We start from the raw sequence: 17045 nt of genomic DNA, 5'->3' as shown, positions 1-17045 counted from the left end.
CGTTACGGTACTTGTGGAGACTTTGATTTCAGCAGAGTCCGACCATTTATTGTAAACAAACCAAAATAACATTTCTACATCAATGGAAAGGAATAGAGGCGAGCTGTGACCGGCAAATGACGAGCCTGTGTCTTGTGCTAGTCGCACTCCAATGGCAAAGAAAGACCAGATAAACCGATGGCGGTCAGACAATACGTGGCTGTTGACTGATCCGATTTAGCAGGATCCTTCAACAGCAGTTACTTTTTAGAATCATTAGTTGATCTCTCTTGGTCTTTCATTATTTAGTCCACTTTCTCAAAAGTTTCCATGTTTCCCGAAAGTTTATTTTGGTTGAATTAGAGGGTTATTCCCACAATATTAAGTTAAAGGGATCTCCAAGATCCTTTCCCAATATGTAGCAGGTGCAATACTAATATTAGCAAATACCTCCAATTAGAAATGTAGTATAGTTCTTCTGATTAACTATGTCACTTACCCCATGTGCAGGGCATTGCAGTAGCTTAGGTATCCATAGTTGTGACAACTAACATCTAACTGACTGTCATTATGAGTGGTCGTAACCATGGATATATAAGCTACTGCAATGCCCTGCACATGGGGTAAGCAACATAGCGAATCAGAAGAACTACACTGCTCAAAAAAATAAAGGGAACACTTAAACACAATGTAACTCCAAGTCAATAACATTTCAATGAAATCAAACTGTCCAGTTATGAAGCAACACTGATTGTGAATCAACTTCTCCTGCTGTTGTGCAAATGGGACAGACAACTAGTAGAAATGATCGGCAATTAGCAAGATACCCCCTATAAAGGAGTGGTTCTGCAGGTGGTGACCATTTCTCTGTTCTCATCCTTTTTGGCTGTTGTTTTGGTCACTTTCTCATTTTGCCATTGCTCTCACCCCTAGAGGTACAGTAGCATGAGGCGGTGTCTACAGTACAACCCACAGAAGTTGCTCAGGTAGTGCAGTTCATCCAGGATGGCACATCAGTGCTAGCTGTGGCAAGAAGGGTAGCTGTGTCTGTCAGTATAGTGTCCAGAGCATGGAGCAGATACCAGGAGACGTGGAGGGGGCCATAGGAGGGCAACAACCCAGCAGCAGGACGGTTACGTCCTCCTTTGTGTAAGGAGGAACAGGAGGAGCACTGCCAGAGCCCTGCAAAATGACCTCCAGCAGGCCACAAATGTGCATGTGTCTGCACAAACGGTAATAAACCGACTCCATGAGGGTGGTATGAGGGCCCGACGTCCACAGATGGGGGTTGTGCTCACAGCCCAACACCGTGTAGGACGCTTTGCATTTGCCACAGAACACCAGGATTGGCAAAGTCGCCACTGGCGCCCTGTGCTCTTCACAGATGAAAGCAGGTTCACACTGAGCACATGTGACAGACGTGACAGAGTCTGGAGACGCTGTGGAGAACAATCTGCTGCCTGCAACATCCTTCAGCATGACCGGTTTGGCAGTGGGTCAGTAATGGTGTGGGGTGGCATTTCTTTGGAGGGCCGCACAGCCCTCCATGTGCTCGCCAGAGGTAGCCTGACTGCCATTAGGTACTGAGATGAGATCCTCAGAGCCTTTGAGACCATATGCTGGTGCGGTTGGCCCTGGGTTCCTCCTAATGCAGGACAATGCCAGACCTCATGTGGCTGGAGTGTGTCAGCAGTTCCTGCAAGATGAAGGCATTGAAGCTATGGACTGGCCCGCCCGTTCCCCAGACCTGAATCCGATTGAGCACATCTGGGACATCATGTCTCGCTCCATCCACCAACGTCACGTTGCACCACAGACTGTCCAGGAGTTGGCGAATGCTTTAGTCCAGGTCTGGGAGGAGATCCCACAGGAGACCATCCGCAACTTCATCAGGAGCATGCCCAGGCGTTGTAGAGAGGTCATACAGGCACGTGGAGGCCACACACAATACTGAGACTCATTTTGACTTGTTTTAAGGACATTACATCAAAGTTGGATCAGCCTGTAGTGTGTTTTTCCACTTTAATTTTGGGGGTGACTCCAAATCCAGGCCTCCATTGGTTAATAAATTTGATTTCCATTGATGATTTTTGTGTGATTTTGTTGTCAGCACATTCAACTTTGTACAGAACAAAGTATTCAATGAGAATATTTCATTCATTCAGATCTAGGATGTGTTATTTGAGTGTTCCCTTTATTTTTTTGAGCTGTGTATATTACATTTCTAATTAGAGGCATTTGTTAATATTTTAACACTTACTAAATATATGGAAGATATATCTTGGAGATGGGAATACCCCTTTAAAGTTAAGTTATCCAAAGGATAGGAAATAACTTGCTGGTCGCTGGGGATGCACCCACCAGGACCCCCAAGCGAATGGGGATCAAGAACTCAAGAACGGCAGCCAAGTCTAGAATGGAGCATAGGTGCCATGCTCAAACTCTACTCCATTCATTGTCACTGGGTGTGTCGTCGGGAATAGCCAAGCACTGCACCTGCTTCCTGGGTTACTGAGGGGATGATTTAATATTTCGGGAATGATCCTTTAATTTGGCTATTTTCTAAAAAACAAACGAAAAAAAAAAAAAAAAAAACAACACAGCAACAGCTTTGTGCATAGATTCTTTACCAATGACAAGACCTCTGCTTGCTGTCAGTGGTAATTAAGGCAATTACCAGCTTCATAAAAACAACCAGAGGCAGTCCAATTAGGATACCTCTTGCCCATATGCCCAGTAAGAACATATATAGGCATTATGGCGGGGTATTCCCTGCTCGGGCGCTTTTCTTATCAGCAAAGAGTCACTATGCATCAGTGGCTTTCTGCTTTATAGATCCAGGTTCGTTCAGGTTTGATATTGTGGGCTATTCATATTAAAGAAGCACTCCTCCTTCTCCTATCAAAGTTTTTATCCTCTTAATATATTGCAGTCATCATATTATATAGCACTGCGTACTTACAATTGCTCATTTTGCCTTTCTACCCATCTAATTCTTCTCTTTGCTCTGTGCAGACACAGGAAGTCTCTTGTCCCTACAGAAATCATTCCCCTCTTCTCCTCCTGACCCAGCAGCTCCCTCTTCCCCCTGTCAGGGACTTTTGCAGCGATTTATGACTCATGCAGGGAAAATTGACCTCCTGCTTCTACATAGAGCCTAGAAGGACTCAGCTAGTTCTTTTTAATCACATGATGTCATAGACCTAATGGAAAAGAGGAGAATTAACTAGGTAGAAAGGCAAAAAGCGCAATGATGACTGCAATATATTAACAGGATAAAAATGTGTGGTGAGAGGAGGAGTGCTTCTTTAAAGTGTGTCCAGTATTTCTATGTTGTCATATCTCCATTTCTTTTTTTTTTTTTTTCTCTCTAGATTGTCCTCCCGAAACTTGGTAGGGGTCATACATATTTGCATAAAAGTACCTGGTTGTTTTTTGGGTAGATCGGGGCATTGCCATAGGTTTTAGAACCACAGCAATAATTGACTAATCAGGAAAAAAATGGACGTGCTTTGCCTTTAATTTGTACATGAAAAGTTCCTCAACTTAATATCTGGGTTGACAAAAGTCGAGAAATTCCAGGACAGCCTGTAAAAATAGGGCCTGGTCCGTAAAAAAAAAAAAAGCTCAAGAAACTTCTACAGATAATTTCAATCTAAATTATCACCATTTTACATTAAAAGCAGATGATGTCTTCATATCACAATTATGGGCTCCAGACATGGATCACTAATAATCACAATGATTTATTACGGTTTTACATTGCATCCGTAAAAAAATACTGTCTGTCCGTAATTTTTTTTTTACTTTTTTTTATAAGCCGTCCAGAAAAAGGAAATAAAGTCAAGTTGGCAACCCTGCTTCATAGGTCAATGAAAGCAATCATGAAACCGAGATTAAATGCAGACACCCACTTTAATCAGGGTTGTAATATTCTTATTGAGGCAGATTGGTCACTACTGTGTATAACGTAGCATGAAATCCGAGCGCGCTGCTTATGACTGTATTGGCCGCGTACACACCGTGCAGTCCATAAACATAAACTGGGCAGACGCTCAAAGAGTCCAGGCATTGGGTTACAATCCTGGCCAAGGCCACATGAGATCACTCGCTCACTGAATATCTCTTTTTATGCCTCTAATGAGTCATCTTGTTATAGGATAACCCCATATTAAATTCCTTGCCCCCTCCCCGCATAGTCCAGCTGTGAGGGTTATTAGCCACCAGCCAATGATTTCTAACCACATCTGACATCTCTGGCTATAAATCATCCAATGTGATTGATTGGTCTTGTTTTTCATCAATTTTTCAATACTGGCCAGAGCTAGGGGTCATTATAAAATAAAACTTATATAGCAATACTAATTAATTGTAATACCTCGTATTACCCAGGACATTCTGTCAATTGAATCGCACAATGTTGATTGCTAAATTATACCTTTAACCCCTTTACCCCCGAGGGTGGTTTGCACGTTAATGACCGGGCCAATTTTTACAATTCTGACCACTGTCACTTTATGAGGTAATTACTCTGGAACGCTTCAATGGATCCCCCTGATTCTCAGATTGTTTTTTTCGTGACATATTGTACTTCATGACTGTGGTAAAATTTCTTCGATATCACTTGCGTTTATTTGTGAAAAAAACGGAAATTTGGCGAACATTTTTCAAATTTTGCAATTTTCAAAATTTGAATTTGTATGCCCTTAAATCAGAGAGATATGTCACACAAAAGAGTTAATAAATAACATTTCCCACATGTCTATTTTACATCAGCACAATTTTGGAACAAAATTTTTTTGTTTTTTTATTAGGGAGTTATAAGGGTTAAAAGTTAACCAGCGATTTCTCATTTTTCCAAAAAATTTACAAAACTATTTTTTTAGGGACCACATCACATCTGAAGTGACTTTGAGGGGCCTTTATGACAGAAAATACCCAAAAGTGACACCGTTCTAAAAACTGCACCCCTCAAGGTGCTCAAAACCACATTCAAGAAGTTTATTAACCCTTCAGGTGCTTCACAGGAATTTTTGGAATGTGGAAGAAAATAACATTAACTTTTTTCACAAAAATGTTACTTTAGATCCAATTTTTTTTATTTTCGTAGGGGTAACAGGAAAAAATGGACTCCAAAATTTATGCAATTTCCCCTGAGCATGCAGATACCCCATACATGGGGAAAAACCACTGTTTGGGCGCACGGCAGGGTTAGGAAGGGAAGGAGCGCCATTTGACTTTTTGAATGTAAAATTTGCTAGAATAATTAGCGGACGCCATGTTGTGTTTGGAGAGCCCCTGATGTGCCTAAACAGTGGAACCCCCCCCCAAGTGACACCATTTTGGAAACTAGACCCCTCAGGGAACTTATCTAGATGTGTGGTGAGCACCCTGAACCCCCAAGTGCTTTACAAAAGTTTATAACATGGAGCCGTGAAAATAAAAAAATCTAACTTTTTCCACAAAAATGATGTTTTAGCCCCAATTTTTTTATTTTCACAAGTGTAAGAGGGGAAAATGGACCCCAAAAAACTGTTGTGCAATATCTTCTGAGTACGCCAATACCCCATATGTGGGGAAAATACAGTGTTTTGGCGCATGGCAGAGTTCAGAAGGGAAGGAGCACTGTGTGACTTTTTGAACGCAAAACAGGCTGGAACTGAGAGCAGACGCCATGTCGCGTTTGGAGAGCCCCGGATGTGACTAAATAGTGGAAACCCCCCACAATTGAACCCAATTTGGAAACTGCACCCCTCAAGGATTTTATCAAGGGTTATAGTGAACATTTTGAACCCAAAGGTACGACACAGAATTTGATAACATTAGGTCATCATATTGAATAAGTTGTCATTAGTCTTGAGCGCAAGTACTCGCTACTTGAGTTTGCATCAGGTACTCAGGTATGCACCATGTATTGCATGTACTCAAGTGACATGCTCGAGTCCCCGCTCGCCTGTTTCACGGTTATTAGACACCCAAAAAAAAACATGCGAGGATCGCTCGTGCATGGCAGGCAATCCCCGCAAGGTTTTTTTTGGCCACGAAGCGTACGGGGCAGAGACTAGAGCATGTCACTCGAGCACCCGCGATACTCTGTGCATACCCGAGCACTTGAACTCAACACTGGTCGCCATATCGTCGTTTTTTTTTGTTTTGTTTTGTTTGTTTTTTTTACTTTTGAAAAAAATCCCAACCCTAATACAACCCCAACCCTAACCCTAGCGCAACCCCAACCATAACCCCAACCCTTAACCAACCATAACCCCAACCCTAGCCCAACCCCAACCATAAGCCCAACCCCAGCCCTAGCCCAACCCTAACCCTAGCTCAACCCTAACCTTAACCCTAGCCCAACCCTAACCCTAGCCCAACCCTAGCCCAACCCTAACCCTAGCCCAACCCCCGCGCAACCCCAACCCAACCCCAGCCCTAACCAAACCCTAGCCCAACCCTAGCCCAACCCCAGCCCTAGCCCAACCCTAGCTCAACACCAACCCTAGCCCAACCCCAGCCCTAACCCAACCCTAACCCAGCCCTAACCCCAGCCCAGCCCTAACCCTAGCCCAACCCTAACCCTAGCCCAACCCTAACCCTAGCCCAACCCTAACCCTAGCCTAACCCTAGCCCAACCCTAACCCTAGCCCAACCCTAACCCTAACCCTAGCCCAACCCTAACCCTAACCCTAGCCCAACCCTAACCCTAACCCTAGCCCAACCCTAACCCTAGCCCAACCCTAACCCTAGCCCAACCCTAACCCTAGCCCAACCCTAGCCCAACCCTAACCCTAGCCCAACCCTAACCCTAGCCCAACCCTAACCCTAGCCCAACCCTAACCCTAGCCCAACCCTAACCCTAGCCCAACCCTAACCCTAGCCCAACCCTAACCCTAGCCCAACCCTAACCCTAGAGTTTATTTTTTACACCGTTCCTCGTGCAGTATAAGTGATTAGACAACTTTATTCTTCGGGTCGGTGCGATTACAGCGATACCAGATTCATATTGGGTTTTTACGACTGACAGCTGTCACACACTAAAATACGCATTATTTTGTAAAATCTAGTTTTTGCATCGCCATATTTTGAGAGCTATAATTTCTCCATATTTTGGCCGACAGTCATGTGACAGCTTGTTTTTGCGGGACGAGTTGACGTTTTTATTGGTACTATTTTCTGGCACGTGACATTTTTTGATCGCTTTCTATTCCGATTTTTGGGAGGCAGAATAAACAAAAACCAGCAAATCCGTAATTGTTTTTATGGATTTTTTTTATGCTGTTCCGCGTGTGGTAAAATTGATAAGGCAGCTTTATGCTTCAGGTCAGTACGTTTACAGCGGTACCACATTTATATCTTTTTTTCTATGTTTTAGCGCGTTTACACAATAAAAGCTATTTTAGAGAAAAAAATATTTTTTGCATCACTTTAATCTGAGAGCTATAACTTTTATTTTTCGGCTGATGGAGCTGTATGGTGGCTTGTTTTTTGCGGGCCAAGATAACGTTTTCAGCGGTAACATTTTTATTTATATTCGTCTTTTTGATAGGGTGTTATTCCATTTTTTGTTTGGCGGTATGATGATAAAGCATTGTTTTTTTTGCTTCGTTTTTTATTAATTTCTTTTATCGTGTTCACTAAAGGGGTTAACTAGTGGGAGAGTTTTATAGGTCAGGTCGTTCCGGACGCGGCGATACTAAATATGTGCACTTTTATTGTTTTTTTTTCATAATATTTATTGATGGGTACATAATATTTTTGGTGGATTATTATTTTATTTTTATTTATTTTTTTTATATTTTTACAATTTTTTTTTATTTATCTTTTCATTTTTTTAACACTTTTTGGACATATATTCTTTGACCCACTATGGGACTTTCACTTTTTTTACTCTGATCAACTGCATAGCACAGGAATGGAGCACCATACCTGTGCTATACAGGCTGTCAGCGCTGCAGAGACAGAAGATGCGCAGTGCATGACCAAAATATCTTCCTGCTGTCTGGTGACTCGGATGTTGTCATGACGACATCGGGTAGTCATGCCAACATCCGGGAAGCCGTGGCAGACAGTGCTGGAGGCCAGGAGAGGAGGTGAGTATTGCGATCACCTCCCCTTGCCCCCGCAGGACCGCTCCCTGCACATAGTACCGGGTATCAGCTGACACCCGGCAGCGATCGACCCGCACCGCTTGTGTGCGGGTACGATCGCCATATGACCTAATAGTATGTCATTGGTCCAATCGGCCCAGGTCACCATGACGTACTATTAGGTCACACGTCAGAAAGGGGTTAATCAGGCTTGTGAAAGGCAATCATCATCATCAATCTGAGGGCAGTATAAAATAAAAACAGATACTTAGATTCGAGTCACTTACTCGGCTCGTTGCTGTATTTTTCATAAAATGACTTATCTGCTGCAGCTCTGCTAGTCCTCACAGTTCACCATTGATTGAAAGCTTTCTGCTAACACCGTGCATCGGGAGAAAGCTGCCAATCAAGGGTAGAGGGCAGGGGGAGGGGTTAATGAAAACTCATGAACATCTAGGACAACATAGCAGGAGTCATTGAGAAGACTAGCAAAGCTGCAGCAGGTAACACATTGTTATCAAAATTATAGAAAAAAGCCCAATAAGTGACACATTGCTGGAATCCGAATCTCTGCGGCTCTCAGATGGGGCAGCATAAACCTGGTGACAGATTCCCTATATTAAAATAGAGGTGGCTCATTCTTTGCATGCAATGGTTATCGAAATTCATCGGATTCAACTCAACTTTAGTCCAAAGTTCGGTTCGGGTACCAGAACTGTACCTGAACCCCATAAAAATCAACGGGGGCCTGAACTTTGGAGCTGGAAAATTCTCTCTCCTCCCCAAATTCCCAAACAGTAAAACTGACTTCCTGGAGAAGCCTGTGTTCGGAGATCACTACCGGACACTAGGTGTCCGGTACAAACCCTGAACTTTACAGCTCGGGTTCGCTCATCTCTATGCAAGACATATGGTCAGTGTGTAAATCAAAGGACGGAAGGAAAAGGTGAAAAAGATGACTCCTCACCTGGATGACTGCACTGAACCAGCAGGTGTTCCCGACATTCTTCAACCCCACAGGACAGTTGTCCTGACGCTTCCTGTCGTAAGGATTAGGAGAGTCGCTCCAAACCTCGATGTGCGTCCTCTTCAGACTGGCCTTGTTCTCGGCTATGCTGGCTTCTAACACCCTAAACAGAAGAAGAAGCAGCAATCAGCATCTGGTGCAGTGGATCTTGGCTTTTTGACCAAGATGCTCCTTGGAGGGGATGTGCTATCCATTTCCACTTCTTAATATTAGAGAAGTCAAGAACCAAATGGGACATTCTGGATTTTCAGCCATATTAGCAGAGCCCACAGTCGCTGATAGTACTAAGACATGTGATTTCTTACATTCCAATCTAATTAATGGAAATAGCTGGGGTGAGTTGTGCCAAATTTATTCTAGGTTTCACCCCTTTTATAAGGGGTTGTCCAGGATCCCCAAGGCTGAGGCTACACGACGACGTTGGCCAAGCGACAGGTGCAGCGGTGAAAGATCTCTAGTGGTAGGGAATGGGGTGGTGAAGGACCCCTGAGTGTACTCCGACCACAACAAGCAAACTGCAAGCTGTCCAAACGCATCAGATTTTTTAGCGACTTCCTTGTCTCCATACCCTGCGGGCTGCAACGTTGCCCCATTCACTTGTGCAGCGCTGCAATGTAGGTATTGAGGCCAAAGTCGCCTTCTTCCTTCAAATTGTGCAGCTTAAATGTTAGAAATGATGACCTGGGCAAACTGCTCCGTAAATTTACACTGGAAAGGAAGATTTGTGGATGATCCACGCGGCAGGCAATCGATATGATTAATCCAGGTCCAGACAAGTGGTATTTGCGGGTTTTGTTTTTTTCTTTCCATTCACTCACCAATGATTTTGTATGTACAGAATACCCCATTAATTAGAAGGCTTATAATTTATATCCATGTGCCTCCCCGGCACGGCTGTGGAGTCGGAGTCAGTATAAAATGGACCAACTCCGACTCCTAAAATATATAATAAATTGGGTACAGTAGTTCAATGCAGTTTGTGGGGAATATTTTTTCATAAGAATTTGGGAAAGTTATGAAATGTCCTATAAATGTCTGTCCTATTCCTGATTTAAGGGTCTAGACTTTTAGCTGAGATGAATCTGTGCTTCAGTAAATTTATCACTTAAACATAAGCCGTGTATGAGGGAGTCGGAGTCATGGAAATTGAGGAGTCGGAGGTTTGGCTTACTGACTCCACAGCCTTGTTTCCCCGGGATTAATTCTGCAAATAACGCAGCACCTTATTCTAGTTATCGATATCACTGCTGTAACTGCTGTTATCAACGCTTTAGTCGACAACTACATTTCTCCCATAAATTGTGCTAGATTTTACAATTTTTTTGATGAAATTAAAAACCATCTTTCAATTTTTCCCAATTTCAACCCAGAACATGGTGGACACGAGTAGGTACTCAATATTTGGCCAATGCAGTATGATGGCAGTGAGGCATTAGGCGAGCTGCTCAGACCTGCTGATGGCTTGCTCCTCATCGGTAATTCCGGTCTCTCTGAACGTCCTGTTTGACTCCTCCAGACTCAGGGCAATGGCTCTCTGCAGATCATCCTTATCATCCCCAGTTAGGTCAATCACATCTAAAAATGAAGAAGGCATTTCATTCCATACATACACCATGTAGAATATAATATATCATGCACTTTTACATACAAAGACTACAAGATGCATTTATCGATGAACAACATAATGTATTCTAATGAAAAGTGATAATGTGTCTGAGCCTTTGCAACAATCTCAAAATCTTCACCAGTCTGTCATTTCTGCCCCTCCTTGCAGTGGGTTGGGGTTGCCCCCTGCCTGTGCCATGCATGCTGTTGTACGAAGCACAGGCTGCTGCCTCTCCTGCGCATTGAACGCTCATCTGCTAGAATTTCTGCTAGATTCATTTATAAAACTGATTTCATCATCTTTCCCCCATCTCATTCTACCCCCGCCCCCATCTGACCTATCCATCAAAGTCAATGGCTGCCCATTATCCCTAGCCCTGCAAGCTCGCTGCCTCGGGGTAACCCTTGACTCTGATCTCTCCTTCAAACCTCATATCCAAGCCTTTTCCACGTCCTATCGACTCCAACTCCAAAATATCTCCCAGATCCGCACATTCCTCAGCAAAGACTCTGCAAAAACACTAGTGCACGCCCTCATCATCTCCCGCCTCGACTACTGCAACGTCATGCTTTGTGGCCTCCCTTCTAACACTCTTGCACCCCTCAAATCTATCCTAAACTCTGCTGACCAACTAATCCACCTGTCACCCAGCTATTCCCCGGCCTCTCCTCTCTGTCAATCCTTTCACTGGCTCCCCATTGCCCAGAGACTCCAGTTCAAAACCCTAACCATGGCATACAAAGCCATCCACAACCTGTCTCCTCCATATATCTGTGACCTAGTCTCCCTGTACTTACCTGCACGCAACCTCCGATCCTCACAAGATCTCCTTCTCTACTCTCCTCTTATCTCCTCTTCCCACAATCGCATACAAGATTTCTCCCGTGCTTCCCCCCCTACTCTAGAACTCTGTACCCCAACATATCAGACTCTCGTCTACCGTGGAAACCTTCAAAAGGAACCTGAAGACCCACCTCTTCCGACAAGCCTACAACCTGCAGTAACCCTCGCTCCACCATGAGTTTGGATATTCCAGTAAAATTCATATTTGATCGTACTAAAATGCCAAAATATGTTTCTCAAAAACATGCTCTAATAGGTGATATGTTTTTACTAGAGAACGACCCCCCTCTCATGGGGACCCGTCTATGAGCCAGAATGGAAAGCTGCTCTATTACTCTCCCGTTCTGAGCTGTGTGTGCAAGACAGAGATCCATGAAAAACTCCTGCAGGGTAAATGGATTGCAGGATGGGTCTGTCCACTGCACCCCCAAAAAAACATATACCAACAAAGTTTTTGAGGACAATAAATAGTTACTGCATGCAGCTTTCCAAAACTACCAAAAGCAGCCCGGTTTTGTGGCGATGTTGGAAGGGGCGGCGTTTAACTGCTTATAGGGAATCTGGCATGTCAATCTTTCCGCAAATTCTTTATGTTGCCATGTAGCTTCTTTGAACGATAAGCCAATCTGTATCTTTACTTATAAGATCAGCCACTTCAAAACCAAAAATTCCACATTTTAATTTATATGCAAATGAGGCAGAAGTGCTCTGGCCTTGAACGGAGCACTTCCCGAGCCTCTGCCTCCCAGGCTCTATTCCTAGTCAAGCCAATGAGATGTTAAACAGAAGGAGGTGGAGCTAGGTGGAGCTTATTTGCATATAGATTAAAATGTAATTATTTATTTTTTGTTATGGAGTGCAGATTTTATAAATAAAAGTACAGACTGGATTAGCTTTCAACAAGCTACAAGTCAATATAATTGGGGGGACAGGTTCCCTTTAAGCTGGGTAAAGACTTATGTGGTAGCTTTAGTGGCCACCATATTGGCAACACCAACAAACTTTACTGAGAATCTGTCAGCAGGCTTTTGCTACCCCATCTGAGAGCAGCATGACGTAGAGGCAGAGACCCTGATTCCAGTGGTGTATCACTTACTGGGCTGCTTGCTGCAGTTTTGCTAAAATCTGTTTTCTCTGCTGCAGATCTAGCAGAGCTTGGAATGTAGAGCTGTGTATAACCCCGCCCACATCACTGATTGACAGCCTTTTGTATACACTGTGCATAGGCAGAAAGCTGCCAATTAGTGGTGGGGAGGTTTTAGACTACCTGGCAGCAGGTTTACTAGTCCTCTAGTGATAATTCACCAGCTGGTAAAAGTAATTTTATCCAAACTATAGGAAGCCTAGTAAGTGACACATCGCTGGAATCAGGGTGTCTGTCTCTACATTATGCTGCTCTCAGATTAGGGGGTGACAGATTCCCTTTAAAAGGGTGGTCCCATCAACACAATCCCTGTCCATTTGCACTTTAAGGTCATAGAGGAGAATCCCCCCTTGGCCTGGGACCCTAATTGCTCATGTATTAGATTAAGAAGCATTCATCCAGAGTTGTCAGACTTACAATATTACTTATCCCTTGTAGGGTTAATGATTATCAGCAACTTTAGGAGCCAGAGCACTCTGATTAGAGTCGCTCAGTAATGAGAGAGCCTATAACAGCAAACAATAAGACCTATAAATCTTGCAGGGAGAGGACGACAATCGCTAGTGACTGGGTGGGAGACGGTAACGTTAACAAGCGGGTCACACATGTGCCATAATTATGATGTATGTATCCCAAGAACAAGTAGCAGCTCGTCGCGGCATAACTAGTTCCAGGGCTGTAAATTACAGAGCGGGACGGTCTGACAACATGTAAGGGAGGCACGTCCTGGCCTGTATAATCTCTGGTCAGGGCTGATGCCAGTGATACGACGTATACTTGTGTACATGAGCAGGATGCACCCGCTCTCCTACAGTCGAGGTTCCCAGGGCTCAGAGCTGTAAACATCCTGGATAAATCCCGAGCGAACAGCAGTGTCCAGAGACACGAACAGCTGCAGTAACAGCGCGCAGCTGCAGTAACAGCGCAGCCAAGACATCCAGAAGTAATGGTCAGTAAGAAATCTAAAGGTCGTATCTACCACCGCTTCTATCTGTCCCCACCATCCCTAAATATATACCCCCTACCAACAGTGGACACACCGGCACATCTTGTCAAGACCCTTTCTTTGATGCTGACGGGCAGTGCAACTACTCCACCACCACGCCATTATTTACAAACGGGGATATAAGTGCCCGTTCTGGTGATCAATGGGGGTCACGGCGTAGACCCTTCCCATTTCCAAACAGACATTTGGTAGATTTATAGGAAGTACGGGGAAAAGAAAAAGAACAACAGAAGCAGGATCATGCTACAGATTATCATTTCTTCCAGAATGCCCCTTAAATTTACTTTAAATGTGCAGGACAACCCTTTTACCCTTTTGCATCTGCCATACTACTCTACAGCAAAGGGAAAAGTTCATGCTCCCATTAGCCAGAGATGGAAGATAAAAAGAATGTACCATTTGGCTAATAGGAGAGCCACTGTATTTGCGGGTATCGAGCAGCCATCAATCGCCACTGAGGCTTCCCCGTGTACCAGCAATCGCCACTGAGGCTTCCCCGTGTGCCAGCAATCGCCACTGAGGCTTCCCCTTGTGCCAGCAATCGCCACTGAGGCTTCCCAGTGTGCCAGCAATCGCCACTGAGGCTTCCCCGTGTGCCAGCAATCGCCACTGAGGCTTCCCAGTGTGCCAGCAATCGCCACTGAGGCTTCCCAGTGTGCCAGCAATCGCCACTGAGGCTTCCCCTTGTGCCATCAATCGCCACTGAGGCTTCCCCTTGTGCCAGCAATCGCCACTGAGGCTTCCCCTTGTGCCAGCAATCGCCACTGAGGCTTCCCCTTGTGCCAGCAATCGCCACTGAGGCTTCCCCTTGTGCCAGCAATCGCCACTGAGGCTTCCCAGTGTGCCAGCAATCGCCACTGAGGCTTCCCCTTGTGCCAGCAATCGCCATCGCCACTGAGGCTTCCCCTTGTGCCAGCAATCGCCATCGCCACTGAGGCTTCCCCATGTGCCAGCAATCGCCACTGAGGCTTCCCCGTGTGCCAGCAATCGCCATCGCCACTGAGGCTTCCCCGTGTGCCAGCAATCGCCACTGAGGCTTCCCCGTGTGCCAGCAATCGCCACTGAGGCTTCCCCGTGTGCCAGCAATCGCCACTGAGGCTTCCCCGTGTGCCAGCAATCGCCACTGAGGCTTCCCCGTGTGCCAGCAATCGCCACTGAGGCTTCCCCGTGTGCCAGCAATCGCCACTGAGGCTTCCCCGTGTGCCAGCAATCGCCACTGAGGCTTCCCCGTGTGCCAGCAATCGCCACTGAGGCTCCCCCACGTGCCAGCAATTGCCACTGAGGCTCCCCCACGTGCCAGCAATCACCACTGAGGCTCCCCATGTGTCAGCAATCACCACTGAGGTTCCCCATGTGGATACACAAGACTCACCGAGATTGGATTTATTTATTTATTTTTACACCAGTTGAAAATGGGCCAAATTTATTAGGAGGCTCACATCTTATAAATTTGGAGCCTCTTGGGCAACTCCCTGCAACAGAAATTGAAAGCTACGCCTACTATAATTTTCACAAAAATTTGCACTAATTTCAGTCTTAAATGCAAGCTGTGCATGATTAGCACAACATATACGGCAGCAATTTTTTTTTTTTACAACTATAATTTGCATGCCGCCACGTGGCAGACGAAGTCACACATGTGTTGCCAGTTAGCCTCGGATCCACTTACTGGTGTCGGCCTGGCTTCCCACGCTGATGTATCGGTCATTGTTGGGGATGGCGGTCTGATAGTAGCTTGCTTCTTCTGGCTGAGGGAGCTTAGCATTGTTTGCAGTGAGAAATGCGACAGCTAACTCCAGATTCCCATTGCTCTCCTGGAAAATAAGAGAACCATATTAATTTTCTAAAATTAAATTTTAGAAATAAAACACATACGTGTGCAAGGCTCCCACACACTTCCTTTTATAGATGAACTTTACATCTTTATTTTTTCCTTTCACATTTATTAATACTGCTTACTTTATCAGCTTAAGTGCACAGGGTAGTGTGTGAGCCCAATAGACAGTCTATGGGCCCGTTCTTTTCTCCGAGACAGAAGCTCAGGAGCACACAGCAGAGAGGCTTTCTGAGAGATCAGTAGAGGTCTCAAGACTAGTGTTGAGCGATACCTTCCGATATCGGGAAATATCGGATCGGACCGATACCCAAAATATATCAGATATCGCCGATTCCGATACCGGAAACCAATGCAAGTCAATGGGACACAAATATCGGAATGAAAATAAACTCTTTCATTCCCTGTAGGTTAATTCTACATGAAGGAAAACAACTAAGAATAATGTAGAATGTATTACACGAAAAGCCGGCAATTCATCAGCGGCATACACCGGTACCCGACAATTTAGAACAGAAAGAATAGAGCATCACACATAGATTAGATAGATAGAAACATGTCAGTCACATATATAATAAGTACAGTGACAGTGTTGGTTACTGTACTTGACATTTAGTGTTAAAATAAAGGATTTATTATAAAAAAAAATTGGCGTGGGGTTCCCCGTAATTTTAGTCTCTAGCGGAGGTTAAGCAGACGGCTGGGGCAGATGTTTGAAGCCTGGGAAGGGGGTAATACCCACGAAGCTTCCCAGGCTACTAATATCAGGCCCCAGCTGAATACCTAGCCTTTACTAGCTATTAAAATGGGGGACCCCAAAAAAAATGATGTGGGGTCCCCCCTAATTTAATAGCTAGCAAAGGCTAGGCAGACAGCTGGGGGCTGATATTAATAGCCCAGGAAGGGTGCCATGAATATTGGCCCCCTCCCAGGCTAGAAACACCAGCCGTCAGCCGCCCCAGAAATGGCACATCCATAGGATGCGCCAATTCTGGCACTTAGCCTCGCTCTTCTCATTGTCCTGTAGCGGTGGCAGTGGGGTAATAGAGCTGGGGTTGATGGCAGCTTATAATGCCAGCTGACATCAAGCCCAGGTTAGTAATGGAGAGGAGTCTATAAGACACCCCCATTACTAACCCCATAGTCAAAGTTAAAAAAAAACCATAACACCCAGAATAAAGTCCTTTAATTGAAATAAACACACAATTCTTTATTGTTATAAATTAAACCATACTTACAGTATCGCCCATTCCAGCTGAAGCCAATGTCTTCTGCAATAAAAGTAAAATAATAAAGCAACCTCATGCTTACCTTTCCATGGTTCCCAGGACGGCTCCAGCTCTGCTACATTCACATGACAGGCTGGATCGCAGCCGAAAGCTGCCATCCAGCTTGCCATGCCGCAGACACTCCGTGGGCATTACCCCCTTCCCAGGCTTCAAACATCTGCCCCAGCTGTCTGCTTAACCTCCGCTAGAGACTAAAATTACGGGGAACCCCACGCCAATTTTTTTTTTTTAAT

The 17045-nt window shown here is 44.8% G+C and overlaps 1 protein-coding gene across 3 annotated transcripts in view; it reads right to left on the bottom strand.

The window, feature by feature from the left end:
- The window catches only part of USP25 (ubiquitin specific peptidase 25), a 114303-nt gene that overhangs the window by 71315 nt on the left and 25943 nt on the right, over positions 1-17045 (bottom strand). For all 3 annotated transcript variants that reach the window (XM_073668251.1, XM_073668252.1, XM_073668253.1), the window contains exons 3-5: positions 15359-15503; positions 10542-10665; positions 9031-9193 (exon numbers count right to left, since the gene is read on the bottom strand). In XM_073668251.1, the coding sequence (XP_073524352.1) occupies positions 9031-9193; positions 10542-10665; positions 15359-15503 (432 nt within the window). The remainder of the gene's footprint in view (positions 1-9030; positions 9194-10541; positions 10666-15358; positions 15504-17045) is intronic.

This window comes from Phyllobates terribilis, unplaced genomic scaffold, assembly GCF_046119375.1.
Source record: "Phyllobates terribilis strain yellow unplaced genomic scaffold, ASM4611937v1 Scaffold_2__4_contigs__length_985480577, whole genome shotgun sequence".
NCBI classification, from domain to species: Eukaryota; Metazoa; Chordata; class Amphibia; order Anura; family Dendrobatidae; genus Phyllobates; species Phyllobates terribilis.
The sequence above is the reverse complement of the archived record's forward strand: the minus strand, read 5'-3'. Positions and strand labels throughout refer to the sequence as shown.